Source organism: Gallus gallus, chromosome 4, assembly GCF_016699485.2.
Source record: "Gallus gallus isolate bGalGal1 chromosome 4, bGalGal1.mat.broiler.GRCg7b, whole genome shotgun sequence".
Classification (NCBI taxonomy): domain Eukaryota; kingdom Metazoa; phylum Chordata; class Aves; order Galliformes; family Phasianidae; genus Gallus; species Gallus gallus.
This window is the reverse complement of record NC_052535.1, coordinates 60,076,990-60,096,710: the sequence shown is the minus strand read 5'-3', so window position 1 is coordinate 60,096,710 and position 19,721 is coordinate 60,076,990. Positions and strand designations below refer to the sequence as shown.

Sequence of the window (19,721 nt, the reverse complement as noted above, 5' to 3'; positions counted from 1 at the left end):
CTCTGGGTATCAACACTGGGTCCTCCTCTAGTGGAAAGCCATTAATGCTTAACCTCTCTACTACTACCTTTGACCAAATGGACTACTTCCTGGACTGCTTCACTTTCAAGTTCTGTATTTTCAGGTTCTTGCAAATGGATTTTAAAAATCGTACCTACAAACTTCTTCATTGTCATTGACATGCAGTGTCACTGTTGGGTAGTAACAGGATAACTATAGTTATGTTAACTGGAAGCAAGATATCTCACTGGTAGCTTTAGCACTGGAAGCAAACTACCTTCCATACTTTATTAGAAAGGTATAGAAACTGAAAACAAATCCTTCTTGAACCATGACTAAAACCGAATTAAACCCTATCCCATTACAGTCAGAGAATCTGCACTGTTCAAATGTAGTCCCTGAGGGAGATAGGCCTCGACTAAACAATTACAAAGCATCCTGCTTTTTACATGATCAAGCCCCTCTTTGTTTTACAAAATCTATACAACCAGATTTTTACATTTCTCTTCAATATTCTGAACAACAAAAATCTTAAAAAAGAAAACAGCCTACCAGCACCTTCTTTGTACATACATTTAAGACTCCTGAATATTCTAGAGTTTAAAAAGACAATCCATGCCAGTTGTTTATCACATCTAACCGCATTTGGCACAGATGTGAAATAACATACAGTCTTACACTTCCTCCTCTGAAGCATATACTGACCATCCATCATCTTCCATTTATTGCAGATTACTTCTATAACTATGCAAACATAAGAACAAAAAAAATTAACGGCTGACAAAAGCAGCAGCCCTTCACATCTCTACTATACAGCTACTTGTACAAACTGTAGCAACATGTGCTATTCTGATTATAACCATAGCCTGCTTTGCCTTGCAGTTGCCTAAATACATCTGCTGACAAAGAAAACAAAGCATATAGTAAACCCAAACCACTAAAGTTAAGATAAAGGGAACAACTACCATTTATGTCAACAACTATGTCTTAGATCAAGTTTACATTAATATTTAGTTGAGATAAAAGCATACCTTCATAGCACACCAGCTCATTATCCCCATTTACCATGCTTTGCTTCAACTCACCAGCTGTCCCTGAAACACCAAAACCTTTCAGATTAAACTGAAACAGAACAGGTGCTTCAGGATCACACCTAATGTGTTCCACCTGCTACAGCCACAGGACAAGGCTAGAGCGAGTCCAAAATAAGCCTCCTCTCAATATATGCTGCATGGCTCTCAGTCGCTTTGTGTCCACTGCTGGTCTCCACAAATCCTGTTCTCTTGGGAGCACTATTAAACAGTATGGACATAGCCTTACTGTATCTATGAAACAGAGGTTGGTTCTGTGATGCTAAATAGTAGCAATATTTGGTTGCAGAGCATACACTTGAGTTCTAACTCTCGCACTCTTCTGCCACAGCAAGTGACTCAAGTAAGGCTTTGGAATGCAGGCAACCCCACAAGTGTCATGGCATAGACTGCAGATGCCACAGTCCTGTGGTATCTAATTCACTTAGAGGTACCTGAATGGGCTAATTAGGATGGAAACAAAATGAAGTGCTTATTACGATGTTCACTGAATTCTAACAAGACTTTAAAATTACACTAAGAATAGAATTATATATTCAGGAATTGTTTAAAAAAAAAAAAAAGAAGAAACTTTAGACATTTATCTAAACAATCCTACCCCTTCTTCAACAGAGACTTAGACCGTAACTACATAACTATCATTTACCCAGTTCTGGATTATTTCAGGCAAACATTTATTTGCTATAAATTTGTTAAAACGTTGCTCTTACAGCTACAGTAAGCAAAATAGTGTTGCTTTGGAGAAAATACATACAATTTGACCATTTCAATTTTACAATCACCATGTGTGATGTAATTGTGATGAGAGATAAAACAGTAGAATTTTGTTTTATAATATCTTATATATGGTTAGCATTCAACACTATTTCTGGGGAAAAAGAGATTAGCTTTTCATTTAAATCTCTGAAATGTTAAATTCAATGAGACTACTGTCACAGCTTCGGAGTACAGTTCTGCTTTTTTAGGCTGTTGAGGCATCATTTAAAGACGAGACTGTATATAAATTTAAGAATAATATTATATATGTCATCCATAATGAACAGTATGGACACAGCAGCATGTGGGAGTACAAAATTTACAGCATACACGATCTACTTGCAAAATACAACACAGGAATATGGATTGCCATTTTAATGAATTCTATAAACTCCTTCAGTGTTGAAATATATACACTGCGGGTTTGCCAATGAAAGAGCACTGTTTCTAAGCTCTTGCAGAAAATCAAATGACAATAATTTGGCAAGAGTACTGTAAGAAAATTAAAATGAAATTGTCCTGAACGTACCCTGTAAGCCCAAAACACTTCTCTTTTCAAACTGATAAATGTACGTTCTGCCTTAAACCTTCACAGAAAATATTTTTCCTCCAATTTAATTATTATAGTCTCTGTTTCATGCATTCAAGTCCAAATTAGATTTGTCATCCTCTAAAATGGTTAATCTTCAACAGGGAACAGAACCAATATGGGAGACAAACAAATCTGGAAGCTTTTCTGATAAGATTACAGAGTTATAAAAGTAGAAGTATGAAAACCTTAAAAAGTAAACCAGTATAAAAACCTTAAAAAGTTTTGATTAAGAATCATTGGCAAAAAAACCTCCGATTAAGGCTTCATTTATTGAACAGAACTATCCTGACACGGACTGGCTGTGGAATTGGCCTTACATTCCTACAGGGAAGAAACCTACAGCAGCAACTGAGATTCACTGAAAAGCTCCATTAGCAGACATCCTGTGAGAAGGCAGGAGAATGGGGCACTATTGAGTTTTATGCATTTTTACAATTTTTTAGATAGTATTTAACATCCTTTCCAAGCAAGACCTTTTCTATTATTTGATTCAATCTTTATTACATTTTTGTTCACATAGCCTTACTTTTTAAAATTACTATTTAAATAAGTCAGATAAATTTTAAATGTAGATTACCTTTAAGCATTAAAAAATACGATTAAGTTGCTAAAAATGATGTTCTGGAGGGATTCATAAAGCCTTTGTGTGGTTTACTTGGTTCACTTAAAGGCCTGCTTGGATGTAAACGCAAGCTTAAACTGAAATCATTTCATTTATTTCAGTTTCCTCGAACAAATTAAAATATTTTAAAGGTAATGACAATCATTCAGAGACAACTTTTTTCCTTTATTGTTGCCCTTACTATTTTTAAAGTCAGCTCCAAAATTGTAAACATCTTAGAAGCCAACTTCTTTTCAAAAGCTCAGCGAAACTGAGCTTCTAAAGGGTGTTTTAGGTGGGTGTACACCTGCTTCTATGTTGTTATTTACATTTGCCACCGGCTGTGGATATTTCATACCTGCACTCAAGCATATGCTCTTGGCTACTGTTGCATGCTTAGTAGTCATAGCTGATTTGAAGCTGATTTGCTATTGCAAAGACTTCAAAAGAATCATAACAATGAAGCCTTAGAAAAAAAATCATGCAAAGGATTTTTTACTGAATACTGCATACTTACCGGTTTCTCATTATGTTTCATATTTTCAAAAAGAAGCTAATCAATATCAGAAGATAAACAATATGAACAAGAAAACAGTTAACTAAAAATAGATTGTTGACCCTCACCCAAAATGTTCCTTAATGAAGAGAGACTAACTATGCTGATTTCTGAATTATAAATCCTAAAATCCAAGGAAATGAGTACTTCAGGTACTGCTTGTTTTCTTTTCCTGTGCACTATCATTTAGTATGAAACTGCTTTAAGCCTGTACTGTATTTGACATTCCCTACCTCACCACTCCACTCCACCCAGACACTAGCATTATTTAAGATGGGAACTTTCATTTTCCATTCTCAAATGGCTTTAAATTATTCCTGTTCAATTCATTCCAGGCACGTTATTTTTCACTTCAGCTATTTAAATTGTAAATGTTTCGTGAATAAATGGAAGTTATGAATAAATGGAAGGGTGCACTGTATGAAAAACTTCAACAAATACACTGTTCAATTTCTTAAAGTTTAAGTTGTAAACACCATTCAACACATTTTTCTATTTTTTTAAAGGCTTCTTATTTTCCATTCGAAAATAAATAACACTATTTCAATCATCTCTCTAGTCTGAGATGTAAAAAACGAAACAACCACATTTCACTGAATACAGTAAAAGAAAAAAATAAGAGTTGGTTATTTTTCTGAGTGACCATTCTACCTGTACGGTGGACAGTTACTAGAAAAGTAATATTCAGCATTTTTATTGTTCGGAAGAAAGTATAATGATCATTGTCAAGTGAAAATACCAGTACTTCATTACATTTTGACAGGAAGATAGCTTGCTTTGTTCAGCAGACTGAACACATACGCATCCCCACACAGAGAAACCTGAAGGGCAGAGCAGCAGAGTACATCAAGTAACAAACTGATCACAGAATCAGAAGGGTTGTCAGGGAACTTCTGGAGATCACCTAGTCCAACCCTGAAACAAGACTGCGCCTCTGATCACAACCTTCTGAATCACATCCCTCTGAACTGTATGGTTATTCTCATACAAAGACTGGACACTAGAGAGCAAATAAAACAAAGCCAATGAGAATGTGAACCAGACAGAAACTGCAGTACCCTTCAGCAGAATGACAAGATAGCCATAAAACTCTCTTAGCTGAACGGTGTGGGTTTTCAGAAGTTTTGCTAGATAATGGAATAAGATGGAGAGCCTCAGACAAGAATGCAGTCTCCTCATTACTTCCAAATTCCCTACTCCAAACTCATGGGCAAAACCAGGAAACTGCTACAGCCTGTTTCACAGCAGCAGAAAGACAAACAACAAACGTACAGGAGTGATGGACTTCAGAGGAAGCAAAAATTTTCTTATAAGCTGAAGGAATTAAGAAATATGGGTATCTACTAAGACATTGTAAAGCACATATTTTTTCAGCTACAAAATTTCAGCAACTCACTGGAAGTAGGCCTCCCAGTAAGTACAGAAGTATAAAATAAGGAATTTGACAAATATATTGCATTTCAACCTCATAGCCTTAGATGAACTGACCCTAGAAATTGAACATATACAACAGCAGTTTTACAAATACCTACCCCCTTTTGTTAGAGGATACTTTTAGGTATAAACACAAATACATGCACATCACGCTTGTGATATGCAAAGGACTACCTAAAATGCCAACAGATGATCAAATTTTACCAATTTATTACACATTTTATTTTGCTTGCCTTTTTTTGTCTCTTGACTTGAACATTTTATTTATCAGTAATAACTTTGAAATATGGCTGTATGAATCAGTATTTAACATAAACATAAGTCTCAGCTGTAGGAAAGAACTATGGGGTAGCATATCAGCTGCATATGCTAAAGCCACCTTCCAAGCAAAATCCACTACCCATTAAGATCTGCTTTGAGAAACATCCAATGGGATCAGTCACAGGGAAGGTAGAACATATACATCTTTGTAGGGACATCTCCACTCTGATCTCCATCACCCTCTATGAACATCTCTAGAGAGGGGTTTGTACCAGTCAGGCACTCGTACTTTGGGTATTCCTCTATTCCTCTGTGTGACCTTGGACATTACTGCCTACTTAAGTTTTGAATGCTCTTAATCAATGCTCAGATGTTACACTGGATAACAGCATCCTCTGATGAAAGCAGTAACTGAGAACCACTCAAAGATGCTAGTGAAAATAGGCTATACTCAGGCAATAGCAGAGTAGTTCTTACAGGCACATTGCTGTTGTGAGTTGTCTTTCATCATGAAAGTCACATCAACATACTGCTAAAATATAATGTTCTTGCTGCTGTAAATTTGTTTTGTTTCTAATTAATATTTGGCAGTAACAAAGAGTCATTAGTTGGCAATGGGTTGTATAAAATGTAAGCTTGAAGGTGATGAGCAATGACACAGAGCAAAGAACCACGCAACCACAAACTGTAGCTATTTATAAAGTATTTGGATGAAGTCTCATCTGCTATGCATATGATATGAAAGCAAAAGTAAGCTTTCCAAACTCAGTTGTATCTATGTTTGCACTTTATTTTCTTTCTTTCTTTTTTTTTTTTTTTTAAGCTCCCTGAGATATAGATCTATATCACAAACTGTTACTGCCATTTGCATCGTGGCACTTAAGTCTCAAAACTCTCTTTATTACTTACAAGAAAATCATAGGTTATACAAGCTAACCAAATGCTCAAACATAACCTTCAAGAGACACACTTAAAACAGCAACACTGTAGTTCTCGAGTCCCCTGGACATTCTTCTTTTCAGAAACTGAGGTAATTGTTCATTCTTCCATCATTACTGTGGCATCAGCAACATAATTTTTTATATGTGTGTGGTCAATTATATGCAAGCTTCAGTAATCACTGCTAGCAACAGAAAGAAGACTGGAAAGGATTCACATCGGGGAAATGTCTTATCAGGATCACCTTCTGAATCTGAATTCTATATCCAACACTTCTGAAGACAAATAATATCTTTGTGTTAACCATAGGGTTCTTGAGTTTCATGTAGTAGATTCCACTTTTTTTTTTCCTCATTCAGTATTTTTTTCAAAAAATTCTAGGTTTTAGCCAGCGGACGCAGCTGTAAATACTGCATTGGGAAAATACATCAGAATAACTTCTCCAGCATAGCGAAGATTTCCATTTCCAAGTTTTAAGGAGTCAAATTTCAGCTTCAAAATACCCAAAAATTATATTCTTTAATCACTGCAGAAATATCAAAATATTTAATCATGACCAGAAGATAGTAACCTTCTTTCAAAATAGGACTGTAAATGAATTTCAGCACCTTTTGCAGTACTTTCTTCTGTGGTATTCAAACTGCTGAAACATTATTATTAGTAATATTAATAATTCACACTATGTTATTGCTGAATCTACTTCAAACTTCACCACTAAACCCTCTTCAATTTTTGAATGAAGTCATAGCCTGAGAACTACTTTCTCCCTAAAATAAAAGGTGCTTAAAATATTTTAAAGCTACCAAAAATTGAAGCAATTTCTAGTCCTTGAGAAAAACAAAAATCAAATATTTGTTTATTTTCACTGGCTAGATTCCCTTGCAGAATGCCTGTTGTGTAAATACTGTAGAAACAGCTGGAGGCACAAAAAATGCACACTGAGTATAGAAAAAGTACACAACAGCAGAGCTCAGTGGTGACATTCATCTTCACAAGTATGGGGATGAGTGATAACTCAAACGCAGCACAGCCATTAGCAAGTTATCCTGTCAGTACCTCTCACTACAAGTGCAGACAGATGTCATCAAGGATCAGGCATTACAGATGTTTTATCTTTACTAGGTACAGCATGTTCAATGGAATTTGCATCAAGAAGTTCATCTTGACTAGAGCTTCCTTCTGAATACTGACAAGTAACAAGGCTGTCTCACCTACCTTTCACTCAAAACAATTTTCAGATTCAAGCTTGGCTAGACCTCAGACAATTCACCCAAAGCAACTTGTACCTCATAGCTCATGGTCAGTCCATCATGAAATAACTGATCTCTTTTCACTGTTGTAAAAAAAAGTTTGGCGCTGTGATAAAGCTGCAAGGGAGAACTCGACATACGAAGTTTGCAGGTGGAAGATGAGGATTGAGTAGAGAATACATGAAAAAATAACAGAGATAAATGATGGCAGCATAGAAGGCCACCATGCCCACTGCTGCCTGAGCCCGCAGCCATTTGTTTCCCTGCCAATGCCAACATGTGGAACTAGCTGCAAGCAGCTGGGAAACTTGCCATATCTCTATGGTGCTCTGATGTATTTGCTCAGCAATTATTCCAGCAGTTTCACATGAATATCTAGTATCGGACTGCTTTTATTCAACAAAAGCAAAAATTTAGGCTATGCCCCCAGGTCATGCACAATTATAAACTGGAACAGTACAGGCATATTTAGAAATGTTATTACATGTGCATTAGTGCTAATGCGCACTACTTTTTTTCTTTAAGAAGAGGTTGTGGCACTGCAAGTGGAATCTAGATAGAAAATCCTCTTGTCAATGTCCAAAGACTGGTAAAATAAGTATACTCATCTTACAAGAAGCTCTGAGTACCAATCAAGGCGGTCCTCAATTCATTTATTTTGTCACAGTCTTAATATGAAACAGCTAGGAAAGTCACTTTGCCTTTCTTCCTTGTGTTTCCATCTCCATATAAGCATGGTCTCACGGCTTCTACTGCTAACATCACTAGATTGTTTCACTTGATAATTTATATTCTAATAGGTTACTTCGATGTTATGAAATTAAACAAAATATTAGGTATCTCAAAAAAAAAACCTCCATGACATTTGAAGTACCCCTTTAAAATGATGACACACAGTAAACTAAAGTCTTGAGCTACTGCAGTCGAGCCTTCAGATCTCTATTTCTCAATTTCTCATTCATACCTATGTTGATCCAGAAGTATTTCCTCCTATTTTTTTCCTGTGGAAACTACAAGCGATACAAAGAGCACAATAACACTATTTGATAGAGCAAATTTTTAGCCACAAAACACTATTTTTCAACACAGTCACCATCATTAGCTATGTGTTTTTGCCTTCTATGAGCAGGAGCCTGTGTGCTGTGCTCAGAAAAATCTACACCAGTGGAGGTGATCCACTGTTATTGTTGCTACTGCTGAAACACACCATCCACTGCCTCCCTATGCTCACATACACTGATTGGTCTCCATAAACATTAGGCAAGTGCCAATGAATGTCAGTGGGTGCAACTTCTTCAACATGGAAGAATTCAGTTCCACACCTTTGCTTCATACACACTACCATGTCAGACACCATTGTGTCAGACTACTCCTCTGCTGCCATCTGTTGCACAGCAACACAGTGTAATGAGATACTGCTGGGAAGGTTCAAACCACTACTGCCGTGCCACTAATAGCTGCCTCTGACATAGAGAGCTGACATAATAAAACAGAAGGCATTACTTTCGGAGCAACCCTCATGAAATTAGGATGAACTATCATCCTGACTAGTAGAAGAGTTGGGGAAAAAGAAAACAAAAAGCTGAATTCCCTGCTGCAAGCAAGTCAAATGAGCCAAACCCCTGGCATCTGACTACACATCTTTCATTTCCCCTTTGAGAGCCCAGCTTTGCAGTCACTGGTTTGATTTAAGCATTGCAGAGCCTTCTGCAGCTGAAGAAAACGGGAGCTGTAAACACACAGTATTTCTGTGAATGGAGAAACACAACTGGGAAGAATGAATAGAGGAACCTGGAGCCAGAAGCTCCTGATTCCATTTCAGGCCTGCCACTAGTTTACATGTGACATTCAACAGTCGTTTACTCTCATCATTTTTTTTTTTTCCCACCTGTAAACAGAATGATGACACATTCTCATCTACCAAGGAAGTGACAAAACATGTGCTGGCAGTTTTGAGGCACACAGATAAATGCGACGAACCACTGAAAACATAAATAAAGAAATAAATATTTCTGTGTAAGTTCTGTGGGGATTTTCTGTATGGTACAATACGGCTGGGTACCAAATTCGGCTGAGACAGAAAGAGGACAATCAAATTTTAACTGTTAACACATCATGCTGTAAGGCAATTAAAACTGTATCCCAGAACGGCAGGGCATGTAGGACAGAATAGGATTGGTCATATGATGGTCATTCTGTCATTTCCTAATTTCTTGGTACCGGACTTCCCACTCTTCGAATAAGTTGCATTGAATAGTTCAAGGCAAAAGTGGGCACAATGAGCAGCACTTGCAATTGAGAGGCATTTTTAAGGAAAAGTGACCTAAAACTGTGTTGAGGCAGCCTCCTCAGGAGAAACGTTGGCATAACTTGTTGGGGAGATCTAAAAACAGTCACTTGCAATATCCAAAGGAAAAAGAAAGGAAAAAGTTGGCTGGGACAAGCCATGTTAACAAAGCATGTATCAAATACACACCCAGCTTTGTCAAGAAAAAAAAGTGCCGACCTCCCCACTCTCCAGCGCAGCATTTGGACCACACCCCGAAGGTAGCACGTGTGCTCCGGAGAGTGGCACCTTTCACCACAGACACCGCACTACGCAACTACATGCACCCTCACGGATAGGGCTGCACAGCCCGTGAAGCTAAACCCTCCTTTGCGGAGAGCCCAGACAAAACAAACCCAACCCCAAGCCCTCTCCCGCTATGCCTACCCACCACCTCTCGCCGAGCAGCATCTCGCTCCTCCATGCCCACATCCTCCCTCGCCCCCAGCCACAAGATGGCAGCCGCAGCGGGACGGCCTCGTGCCCCCTCCATCCCGCCGCCCGCTCCGCACTGACCTGTGGGCCGCATCGCGCCGCGCCCGCTGCTCCCTCTTTCCCTCGCCGGGTATATCGCTCTCCTCAGGGCAGAAAGCACTGCCCCTAGTGCCGCGGTCGCCGCTACCGGTCCGGAAGCGTGGGGCCGCCCCCGGCTCCTCCCGGCAGCGGTGCTCCACCGCCCCGGCCCCTACACCGCCCTCGATGAGGGGAAGAGCTGCGGGCCGGATCCCGGTGGGACCGTGGAGGGTACCCCTCGTGAAACCTCCCTCCCGCAGGCAAGCACGGAGAGACCCCCCGGCCTTCAAAGTTGGTTGGGCTCGAGGAGAAAAGAGGCGGGAACCGAACCCTCCCGTGTCCTCGGGGCTTTAGAGCGGGGTTCTGTCATCCCGAGGAGTCCCTGCAGTGTGTGGGAAGTGCCCTGAGGATGGAGAAGTCCCCTCCTCGGGAAGGAGCTCTGGCGTAGCATGGTTATCATCTGCTTTGAACTGTGCCCTGTGTTAACTTCTTGAAATTTGAAGATGAAAAATGTAAAAAGTGAGAGGAAGCACCTTGCCTTCAGATTCAGGCAGGAGCCATTGATGAGTGTGGCACCTTTCAAATCTAAAACAAAGGCTGAGCCCATCTCTGGAGAAGCAGTTCCCTGTACAGTGGGATTATCGGATAGGTGATGGTACCTTCTGGAAGGAAATAGTCATTTTTCAAAGAAAGAAAAAGCTCTGACTGCGCTTCATGCGTGGATATGTGGCTCTCACCCACCCGAACCTCCCTGCGTTCCCCAGGTCCACCAGAACTGTAATGCCCCATGGCTGATTTCAGTGAGCAAAGGTTTTCAGGATCTTCAAAGATGAAGTTGCTCAGTATTGCATTTAGGAATGTGGGTGGACAAAATAAATGCTCAGCATCACCTGAACTGAAGGAAAGGGAGCAGAGTGAATTCAAACAATGTAAGTGAAAGGAACATTCACATCTATGGGCAGTCTTTATAGATGCCTCAGCACACCAAGCCCTCACAGTTTGCTATCAGCCATGAACCACAGATCTACAGAAGGCTGGACTTAGGTGAAAGAACAACTTCAAAGATTTTGTGTGCTGCTGTGAGAGTCCACCTGAAGTATTTGCAAAACTGAACCACTGTGAGCTGTGCCAATTTCTGTCATCACTCAGGTAGGAATTCGGTTTTATTTGGTTGAGCTGTTGTTTGTTGTTTGTTGTTTCAGTTTTTGCTAATGGGTGGGTGCCCTGGCCTGGCCTTGCCTGCCACACAGAGGAATCCACTGTGTACACATGCATGGGGCAAACCCAAATATCAGTCATGCCAGTCTAGATGTGCTTTAGGATGAGCCTGGAATACCTCCCATTGTTATTTTCTGGTCATTTTTTACCTTAGGTTTCACAAACTTAAGTGCTAGTGTCTAGGTGATACTGCATTCCAGGACTGTATATTAGGACACAGGACCCAGCACTAGAGTGTTGGTAGTCTTGAGGCAAGACCAGGATGAACAGGAAAGAAATATAATGAAGGGAGCAATATGTGAAAGATAAAACATTTGGGAATATTGTATCTGATTGTTTTGCCAAAACATTAATGCTTGATGTTCCTAAAAGATGTGTTAGAATTATGTGATTGGATGTGGTTAGAATATTTTAGCAATGTGAGCTGTGACAATGATCACTGCGGAAAGAAGCCTTCATAAAAGGAAATAAAGATTATTAAGTGTGGATATAATTAAATATAAAAATAACTGAAGTGTAACTTGGGATTCTGACGTTGAGTTAAAACAAAAACAAAATGAAGAGTTTTTCCTGGGTATAAGGCTGAGAGAATTGTGATAGTACTACTGTTTGCAAATTGAGAGAAATGTAGGCCCTAAGTCCTAAAAGGGAGGACTTGCTTTACTCAGATTTTAGACAAGACAAATAGCAGAATTCTATTAACTGTAGAAGGATATGCTTTTAACCAAGTCCCAAAGAATGAGGCCCTTCTCTGCTTGGAGGCCTTGTGGAGCACTGTGAATGCACGCTGCATGTACCAACATTTACAATGATATGGGTGTAGCAGAAATGTTAAGTCACAGCTTGAAACAGTGATTGAGCACCTGGTGGGAAGGCAGGGCCAACCCAAGAGAGCTCAGGTGCATGCAGTGTACCTGAGTGATGAAAAGGGGTGGAGCCAGGATCCACCCCTTCCCAGACCTCATTTAAGGGTTGGCAGTGGAGGTATGGGTGTCTTGCTGGAGATTGCTGTCTGCTTGAGGCCTTCTAAGGGTAAGTGGAGTTATACTGGAGGGAGGATAAGCAAAAAGGCATCTATGCTGGAACATGAAAAGCATGATGATAGAATGATGTCAGTGTTGTGCTCGGGTTGTTTGAGTGTCTTCAGTATAAATGTTGAGCTTTGATTTCATTAAACTTACTTTAAGCATTAGCTTATGTCAAAGCATACTAGAGTTGGAGTACTAATTTTGGGACAATCATATTTCTGTACTGTTTTTAGCTTTAATTACTCATGAATCTTCTTAATACTGATTTCTTACAAAACTGTTTTTGTTTTTCTCTTTGTGAATATTCAGCTTTTGTTGGAGTAGTGGCTTCTTGTTGGAATATAATTAATGTTCAATGTATTGCTAGAACAGCTTATTTGCATATATTTTATGTTTGTTTCCTACAAGTCTGTGCTAAGGTTTGAACAACTTTTCTTCTGTTTCAAGAGTTTAAAGTGCTCTTGAAAGACTTATTCACACCCTATGTTAACACTTCATTTTACTTACAGTTTTCATTGTGAATTCTACTGATAGTATCGTTATGGTGTACTATAATATGGGTAGTATTGTTCTCTGATTTCTCATATAGCAGTTGGAAGTATTGCATTTCAGACAATGTGATTTGTTTGGTCAGATGTCAGTGAGAGTAATGTACACACAGTGTTTTTGACTCCTACTGTAGTTGTGTGAGTGTATCTACTTATGCACGCAAATACAAATAGTGTCAAATATTACTGTAGGAAATAAAGTGGATTTAGCTGTGTCCATATTTAGTAGAAGGAGGAGATACAAACCATGTGATTTATTGTTAATAATGGCAAAGTGTTTGGAGGAGATACCAAAGAATTAAGAAAGTGTTAATCAATTTGTATGACAGGTGTCAAGGAAGCAGGGAAATAGTGTTAGGGGACACCGTTTTGTTACTGAAGTTCGCACCTCCTGAAATATTGAAGTAGATCTAAAAGAAATTATGTGAGTCTAAAACAAAAAGCTGTTTACTGTCAGTTAAGGAAAAAAGCAAGTTATATAAGACAAATTGAATAGCTTCTTCTGCTAGTACCATTCTTATTAAATGGTTACTGACGGAGATGAAATAAGTGAATATAAAGTAGGTGGCCTGAAACATAAAAGCACTGCTAGTGTATCGTAAGAATCGTCTTTAATCTCATTGTTGTATCTAAAAAGTCTGTTTCCTCAGCTTTCTTGATGGTCTCAGCAGAGTTTTATGTAATTCTGGAGAAACTTCACATTTGTTATAACACCTATATGGATAAACCTGTTGAGAGACTTTTCAATTGAGAGCAAAACCAAAAACTTCTGAAGTCTTTCTTTTTTCCGTGTCCGTTGAGTATAATTTTATTATGGTGATCTAGGTGTTAGAAGGTGTGTGTGAGGGTTGCACTGAACTTCAAACTTTGTTATAAAAATCTGAGTTTCAAATAACAGTCAACACTTCATTTGTAACTAACTGGATTGATCACATTACGATTAGAAATGAGCACAAATGCAATCTATAACATGAGAATGCCACAATATAATGCTATCCAGCAGGCTACTTTTACATACTTGTGAAGGTAATACATGATGCCTTTTTTCTGTGTCTTTTGGTACTTGCTTTTGGTAAATATGGATTTTTAATGCCTGCCATCACGGTTGTTTTATGTCTTTACTTGAAAATCTGTATCAAAGAACTACAATGCTAATCAGTCATTTGGTACAGCACCCAACAGGATAATCGAGGAAAAAAAAATAGATTGATTTCAACTCAAATCCCATTAAACAGACAAAGGAGTGGCTGATGGGTTGTAAGAAAATCCTGGTCATAAATGAATTGCTGGTTTGTATGCCCCATATGCAACCCACAAATAAAGTGATGACCAGAGGCAGTAAGTGTTCAAGCCTGTTCAGTCCCACCAATAGCAGTATAGTGTGTTTGCTTAACTTCATTCGAGCGTCACTGGATGCATACATACTGTTTTTGGTCTGCTTAGATTTGTTGGTGTCTACGGACATACCTTGCACTGTAACGCTCTTTCTTCTTCTTTGTATCCTACAGAATGTTATTTTCAAACTATCAAAATATCTGCCAGTAAATAATAGTAACTTTGTGAAATACACAGAAGTAGTGTTTAGGTCCTTTTTGCAAAACGGTTATAAAAAATGGTCTGAAAGATAAGGGAAGGGGATACTTGACTTACATGTCTGACATCTTTCAAGAATGCATGTTGAGAACAGGGAAAGGCATATTTAAGACAGCTTTGTAGGGCTGTAGCAACGAATGGAGGTTTAGAACTTGTGAAGCTGTTTACCTTAATGTTTGAGGTTGCAACAAGAGATACCCAGAGTTGCAATGAAACTGGCATGAAGGTGATGCACAGTCTGCAATCAACAGGCAGTGCTCACTTCTTAGTGCTTGAATGGGCCTGGGAGGCTGTGATATCATTTCCCTCTCAGTAGCCGTGTAACCTGATGCAGTTCTGAGACGTGATTTCTTGGATACCATTTGTAATTATTCAGAGCACAATTACTGTAATGGTTTGTTAAAATAGTGTTGAATTACAGCCTTTTCCTGTTAATTTAGTAATGAGCATACCTTTGAGTACAGAATTGTTCTGCTACAGATTATGATTATTATTCTCCAAGTAAGAGGACTGTTTTTCATATATAACTCAACTGAAGCAGTGAGAAGAAGCCAATAACATGTCTGTTAGGGAGTATTCTACGGTAGTGTGAAGCGTTTAGTTCATGGTACAGTTTTCAAAGACAGCTTGGCAGGTGGCAAATGAATTATAAAGAACATTTAGCTGGAATGATCTTATTAACTTTTTAATTGGAGTTGTGCTTTTTAAATTGGTTGTATGAAACACTTCAACAGTGAATAACTCAGTCCTGTTGGAACAGAAGAAAAAGAGCATGTGACCTAAGTTTTTTTGCTAAAATTAGACTATAATTTGCCAATATTTTACTTTTCAACTAACGAGAAAATTTAACAGTTCCTGTTGCTGAAGCCATTTAGGTGCATCGCCAGTTACCTGCAGGTAACTACTTGCAAAGATGCTCCTTTTTCCTATTTGCCTCTGCCTATGGTATTTGCAGAGCCTTTGTTAGGAAGGCTGGTAAATGTGACAAAGTCGCTTTTTGTTCCTCCCTGCCTGGTGCCTTTCACTGGTTTTATTTCAAAGAAGGGCAACTTTGTAGCACTGACCATCTGGCAGAGAGCGGACATGGGACTCCCATGATGAAAACCGTGCGAGATGGTTTAAAATACCCAGTGGTGCAAATGTATGGGGCAGAAACAAAAGTTTAGTAGCAGAGAGAAAAATAATTAGAATCTGTTTACCCACTGGAGTGGATGGCTTGCAAGATCAGGGAATAGTATTACAGAACTCAGGGGTGGATTTGGATTGCTGTATTTCAGAGTTCAGGTAACTGTCTGCTAAATCATGCGTTGTAATAGTCTAAATTTTTATTAAATCTAGACACAGGTGATTATGAAGCACTTAATTGAGGTGTCATCTACTTCACTGTCTCACTGCATACAAGTCGTCATACATCCAGATGCATCACAGATATTAAATGGTTCACAATCTCCTTGCTTACCTGAGGTGGGAAAATACTTCCCACATCTGTTGTAGCTGGATTACCTCTATACTTAAAACACAGTGATTTTTTTTCTCCTAGGTGCACAGGTCATGGGAAAGGTGCATGTCCATAAACAACACACCTGGGTTAGTTCCATGTTGGGTGTGGCAGGGCTGCAGGGAAGTGCAAGGGGTGTGACTTATTTCCTTCTGCACAGATGTGAGTGAGTTTAGGCTGTGGCGGGTGGCTGGGACTCCCTGAAATTACCTTCCAGCACCTGGGGCAGCTGAGAGGGCTCCTTTCATCCCACTGGTGTCTCATCTGCATTGTTTTACTCCTTGTGGCATGTTGGAGTCCAAGGTTTTTGTTTCCCCTGTAGCCTGGTGTTACTGTTTTAGGCTCTGTGGCTTGCTAGAGAAGAAAATACAGCACTGAAAGCAACTGCTAAGAGTTGCTTGTTCAGCATACACAGTATGTGTTTTTTATTTTTTACTTTTTCAAGCACCAATATGTAGGCGATGCTTTGAAAATAGGACAGCATGATGAGAGTGACTGTTAATATTAAACACTTCAAGTAATAGCTTTACATAATGTTGAATTTGAAAAATTGCTTTTTTTCTTCCCGTCTTTCATAAGAATCTTATGCTGTATTAACATGTCTGATTCCATTTAAGTATGGTTTGGAAAAATCCTTATTGTTAAATCATTTTTCTCTTTAATTTTTTTCTTGCATTATGGGTAAATTAGCATGGATCTGAGGAATGATCTGCTCATTTTTAAAAGCCCATCAGAAGGGAGAGCTAGAGAATGGTGCTCAGTGAGGAATGCTTTTGCACATTCAGCCTCTTCTAGCATATAGAACACAGTGGAAGCAGATATTTCTGGGAGCTGTGAAGCTCTGGGTAGCACTGATCCATTTTGTAGGGTATGTAATAACATCTTAATATACTTTCTATTGGAAAATAAAAGCAAGAGCATTTTCTGTCTGAATACATAATGTAGGAATGACTGCTTTTGAGACACCGATACATAAATTATAGATAGACTTTCAGATGCTGCATTATGTATTATTAATTAAAAACTAAAGATCTTCATCTACACCCTAGTTACACGCTGATATCTAGGCCACTGGAGAACATATTATAGTGTTGCAGGCTATGTAACCCAGCCAGAATGCAATAAAATGCTGCTTTTTTTTGTCAGTTATGGGTAGCACATGAAGTGTCCAGAATGTTCTGCTACAGTGGACAGAAGGATTTTTGCTTTATGAGGAGGAGGTGTGAATAGAGATGAAGCTGATGATATATATTTTTTAAAGGAAGAAATGCTTGTATCATGCTTTGTCCAGGTTATATAATTTCCCACACAGCACAGTGTGCTCTAGGAGTGTGCTTGCTCTCTCTCTTCCTTCCCCCCTCCCTTGCCACTCTGTTTATAATAGACTTAAATGTTATTTGCCTGTTACATTCTTTTTTACTTGGAAGTTTAGAGAGTAAATGATGAAGACAATCAAAATTATCTGATATTCTTAGTAGCTGAGCTTCTGAAGTTGAATCAGAGATAAATAACAAAGCATATAATTCTAACAAGCCACGCTCAGTGGCAATTCCTTTCATGTTAAAATAGGAAGTGCCTATCCTATGTGGCTGAGATGTTGGCTTGGAATTAGAGTCACATTAAAGAATGTACTCAGCGTATGTCTGTTGCTTGTGGAGTTGCTTGTAACCTGAAGAGTGTGTGCTACAAATAATCAATATAGTCTCATACCCATTGTATAAGGTAAAATTTAATACAAATATCTAGCATGTTTACAACCACAGCTACCAGAATGTTTGCTCAATTTGGCTTAACACTTAAACAGTTTTAAAACTTCTTTTACATGAAGACCTACAGATGGTTGCGTGTTTGTTGTATGAATCAGCAATAGCTCCTACAGCGCAGTAGGATTTTACAGTTCTTCATTTTTTTGTTGGCAGCATTGTTCATGCTAGGAGCATTATGTGGAAGAGGTTTGAATCTTGTGCGAATGAAAGAATGCTAATGAAGATAAATGCAAGCTACAAATACAAACAAAACAACAGAGCTTCACACATCCTATAGCTCTAACACTGGGGGGGAAAAAAATCATTCTCTAAGAAGTGGGCATCCTTCAAAACCTGTGCAGGTGTGAGGTGTTTGTTTCACACCACAGATACTACCACAGCTTTCTTAAGCAAAATTTCTGAGGAGTCCAGGAGGAACACTGCAGCAAGACTTAGCACTCTGAAGTGTGCACTTAATAAATGAACATAAAAACGGCAGAGAGGAGATCTGGTGACTGCTGGCAGGTCCAATCCTTATTTCCTGTGTATGAAAAGTTCACATTTCTAAAAACCTTTTCTTTAAGGGGCTTCAGATAATCTGCAATGATCTAAATTTTATGCTGTAACAATGGAGGTTTTTCACTTAACTTACAAAGTGGAGGAGAAAAAAAAGTCTTTCTGCAATGTTGGTGATAGCTGAAATGAAGGATGAAGGCTTCAAAAAATCAAAAAAAAAAAAACAACCGGGGGGGGGGGGGGGGGGGGAGGGGAGAGGTGGGAAATATGTATTAGGAAAATCATTATCTTCTAGTACAGCTCACAAGCAAGGCTTTGTGCACAGTGCACCTTGATGTCCTTAAGGATCTCACCCAGGGAACCTGGCCTCAGGAGGTGAGAGTAACATCCATTTATTTTCTTTTAGAGATGAGATAGTGAAGTAGATACCATACACTGATGATACAAGCAAATAACTTCCCATTCTCTTCCCTGGAAGTAGCTTCCTTCCTGAGCTCCTCGTTATATGCAAGCGTCTTGTACATGAATTGGAGTGCACATGCCAAACAGCCCTCAGGTGAATATTTAAATGAGTTTTCTGCTGAATAATCCTTTGCATCTCCTTGCAGAGTAAATAGAAATGAAAGAGTGGGGGGGAGGGGGATTTACAGCTTGATTGTTTTCTTTACTCTAGAGAAAGAGCTGATGCACCAGGTGCTACGGGGGTTCCTACTGATGACTGGAGGGTGTCTGTCCATGCAGCCAGCATAGGGTGATGTAATCCTTCTGTAATGCTACACCAGCGGCCTTTTAATTTTGATCTGCAACGTGTCTGCAGATTTGGCTACTTTGCAGCTGTTAGCAACTAGGCAAAAAATATGAGGATTTCCAGGGCCTGTCTCACTGCAATAGTTGTCTCCATCCCTCAGGTCTCCCTTTGTTTTCCTGCTGCTTCCTTCCCCCACTTCCCACATGAACTATGTCGTGGCCTACTAGCCCAGAGTGGTGGGCTGACCACAGGTATGAGTGTATGAACTGCTTAGGAAAGAGGGCATGATACAGGCTGTATATGTCAAGGTGAAAATGCATGTGGTATTTCAGAGGAAAGAAAAATGCCAACCCTTTTCTATTTCTGTGCTCTGGGAAGCCCACGTCACCAGATGTTGTTCTCCTTTTACCCTTTGCATAATACTTGGGGCACTGTGAGCCTGAGATACTCCACTGAGTCACAGGTCACAGGAAGTGACTTTCATGAAGTACTTTTCATGCGTTGTGTA

General features: G+C 39.2%; 1 protein-coding gene across 3 annotated transcripts in view; it reads right to left on the bottom strand.

The window, feature by feature from the left end:
* Positions 1-10,434, bottom strand: part of BANK1 (B-cell scaffold protein with ankyrin repeats 1) — a 131,354-nt gene extending 120,920 nt beyond the window's left edge. For 2 of the 3 annotated variants that reach the window (XM_015285617.4, XM_420665.8), the window contains exon 1: positions 10,323-10,434. In XM_015285617.4, coding sequence (XP_015141103.3) covers positions 10,323-10,335 — 13 coding nt within the window. In that variant the 5' untranslated portion in view covers positions 10,336-10,434. Of the gene's footprint in view, positions 1-1,031; positions 1,096-10,322 lie in introns of those variants that run through there. The other variant, XM_046940858.1, reaches the window with a different exon arrangement.
* Positions 10,435-19,721: the final 9,287 nt, after the last annotated feature.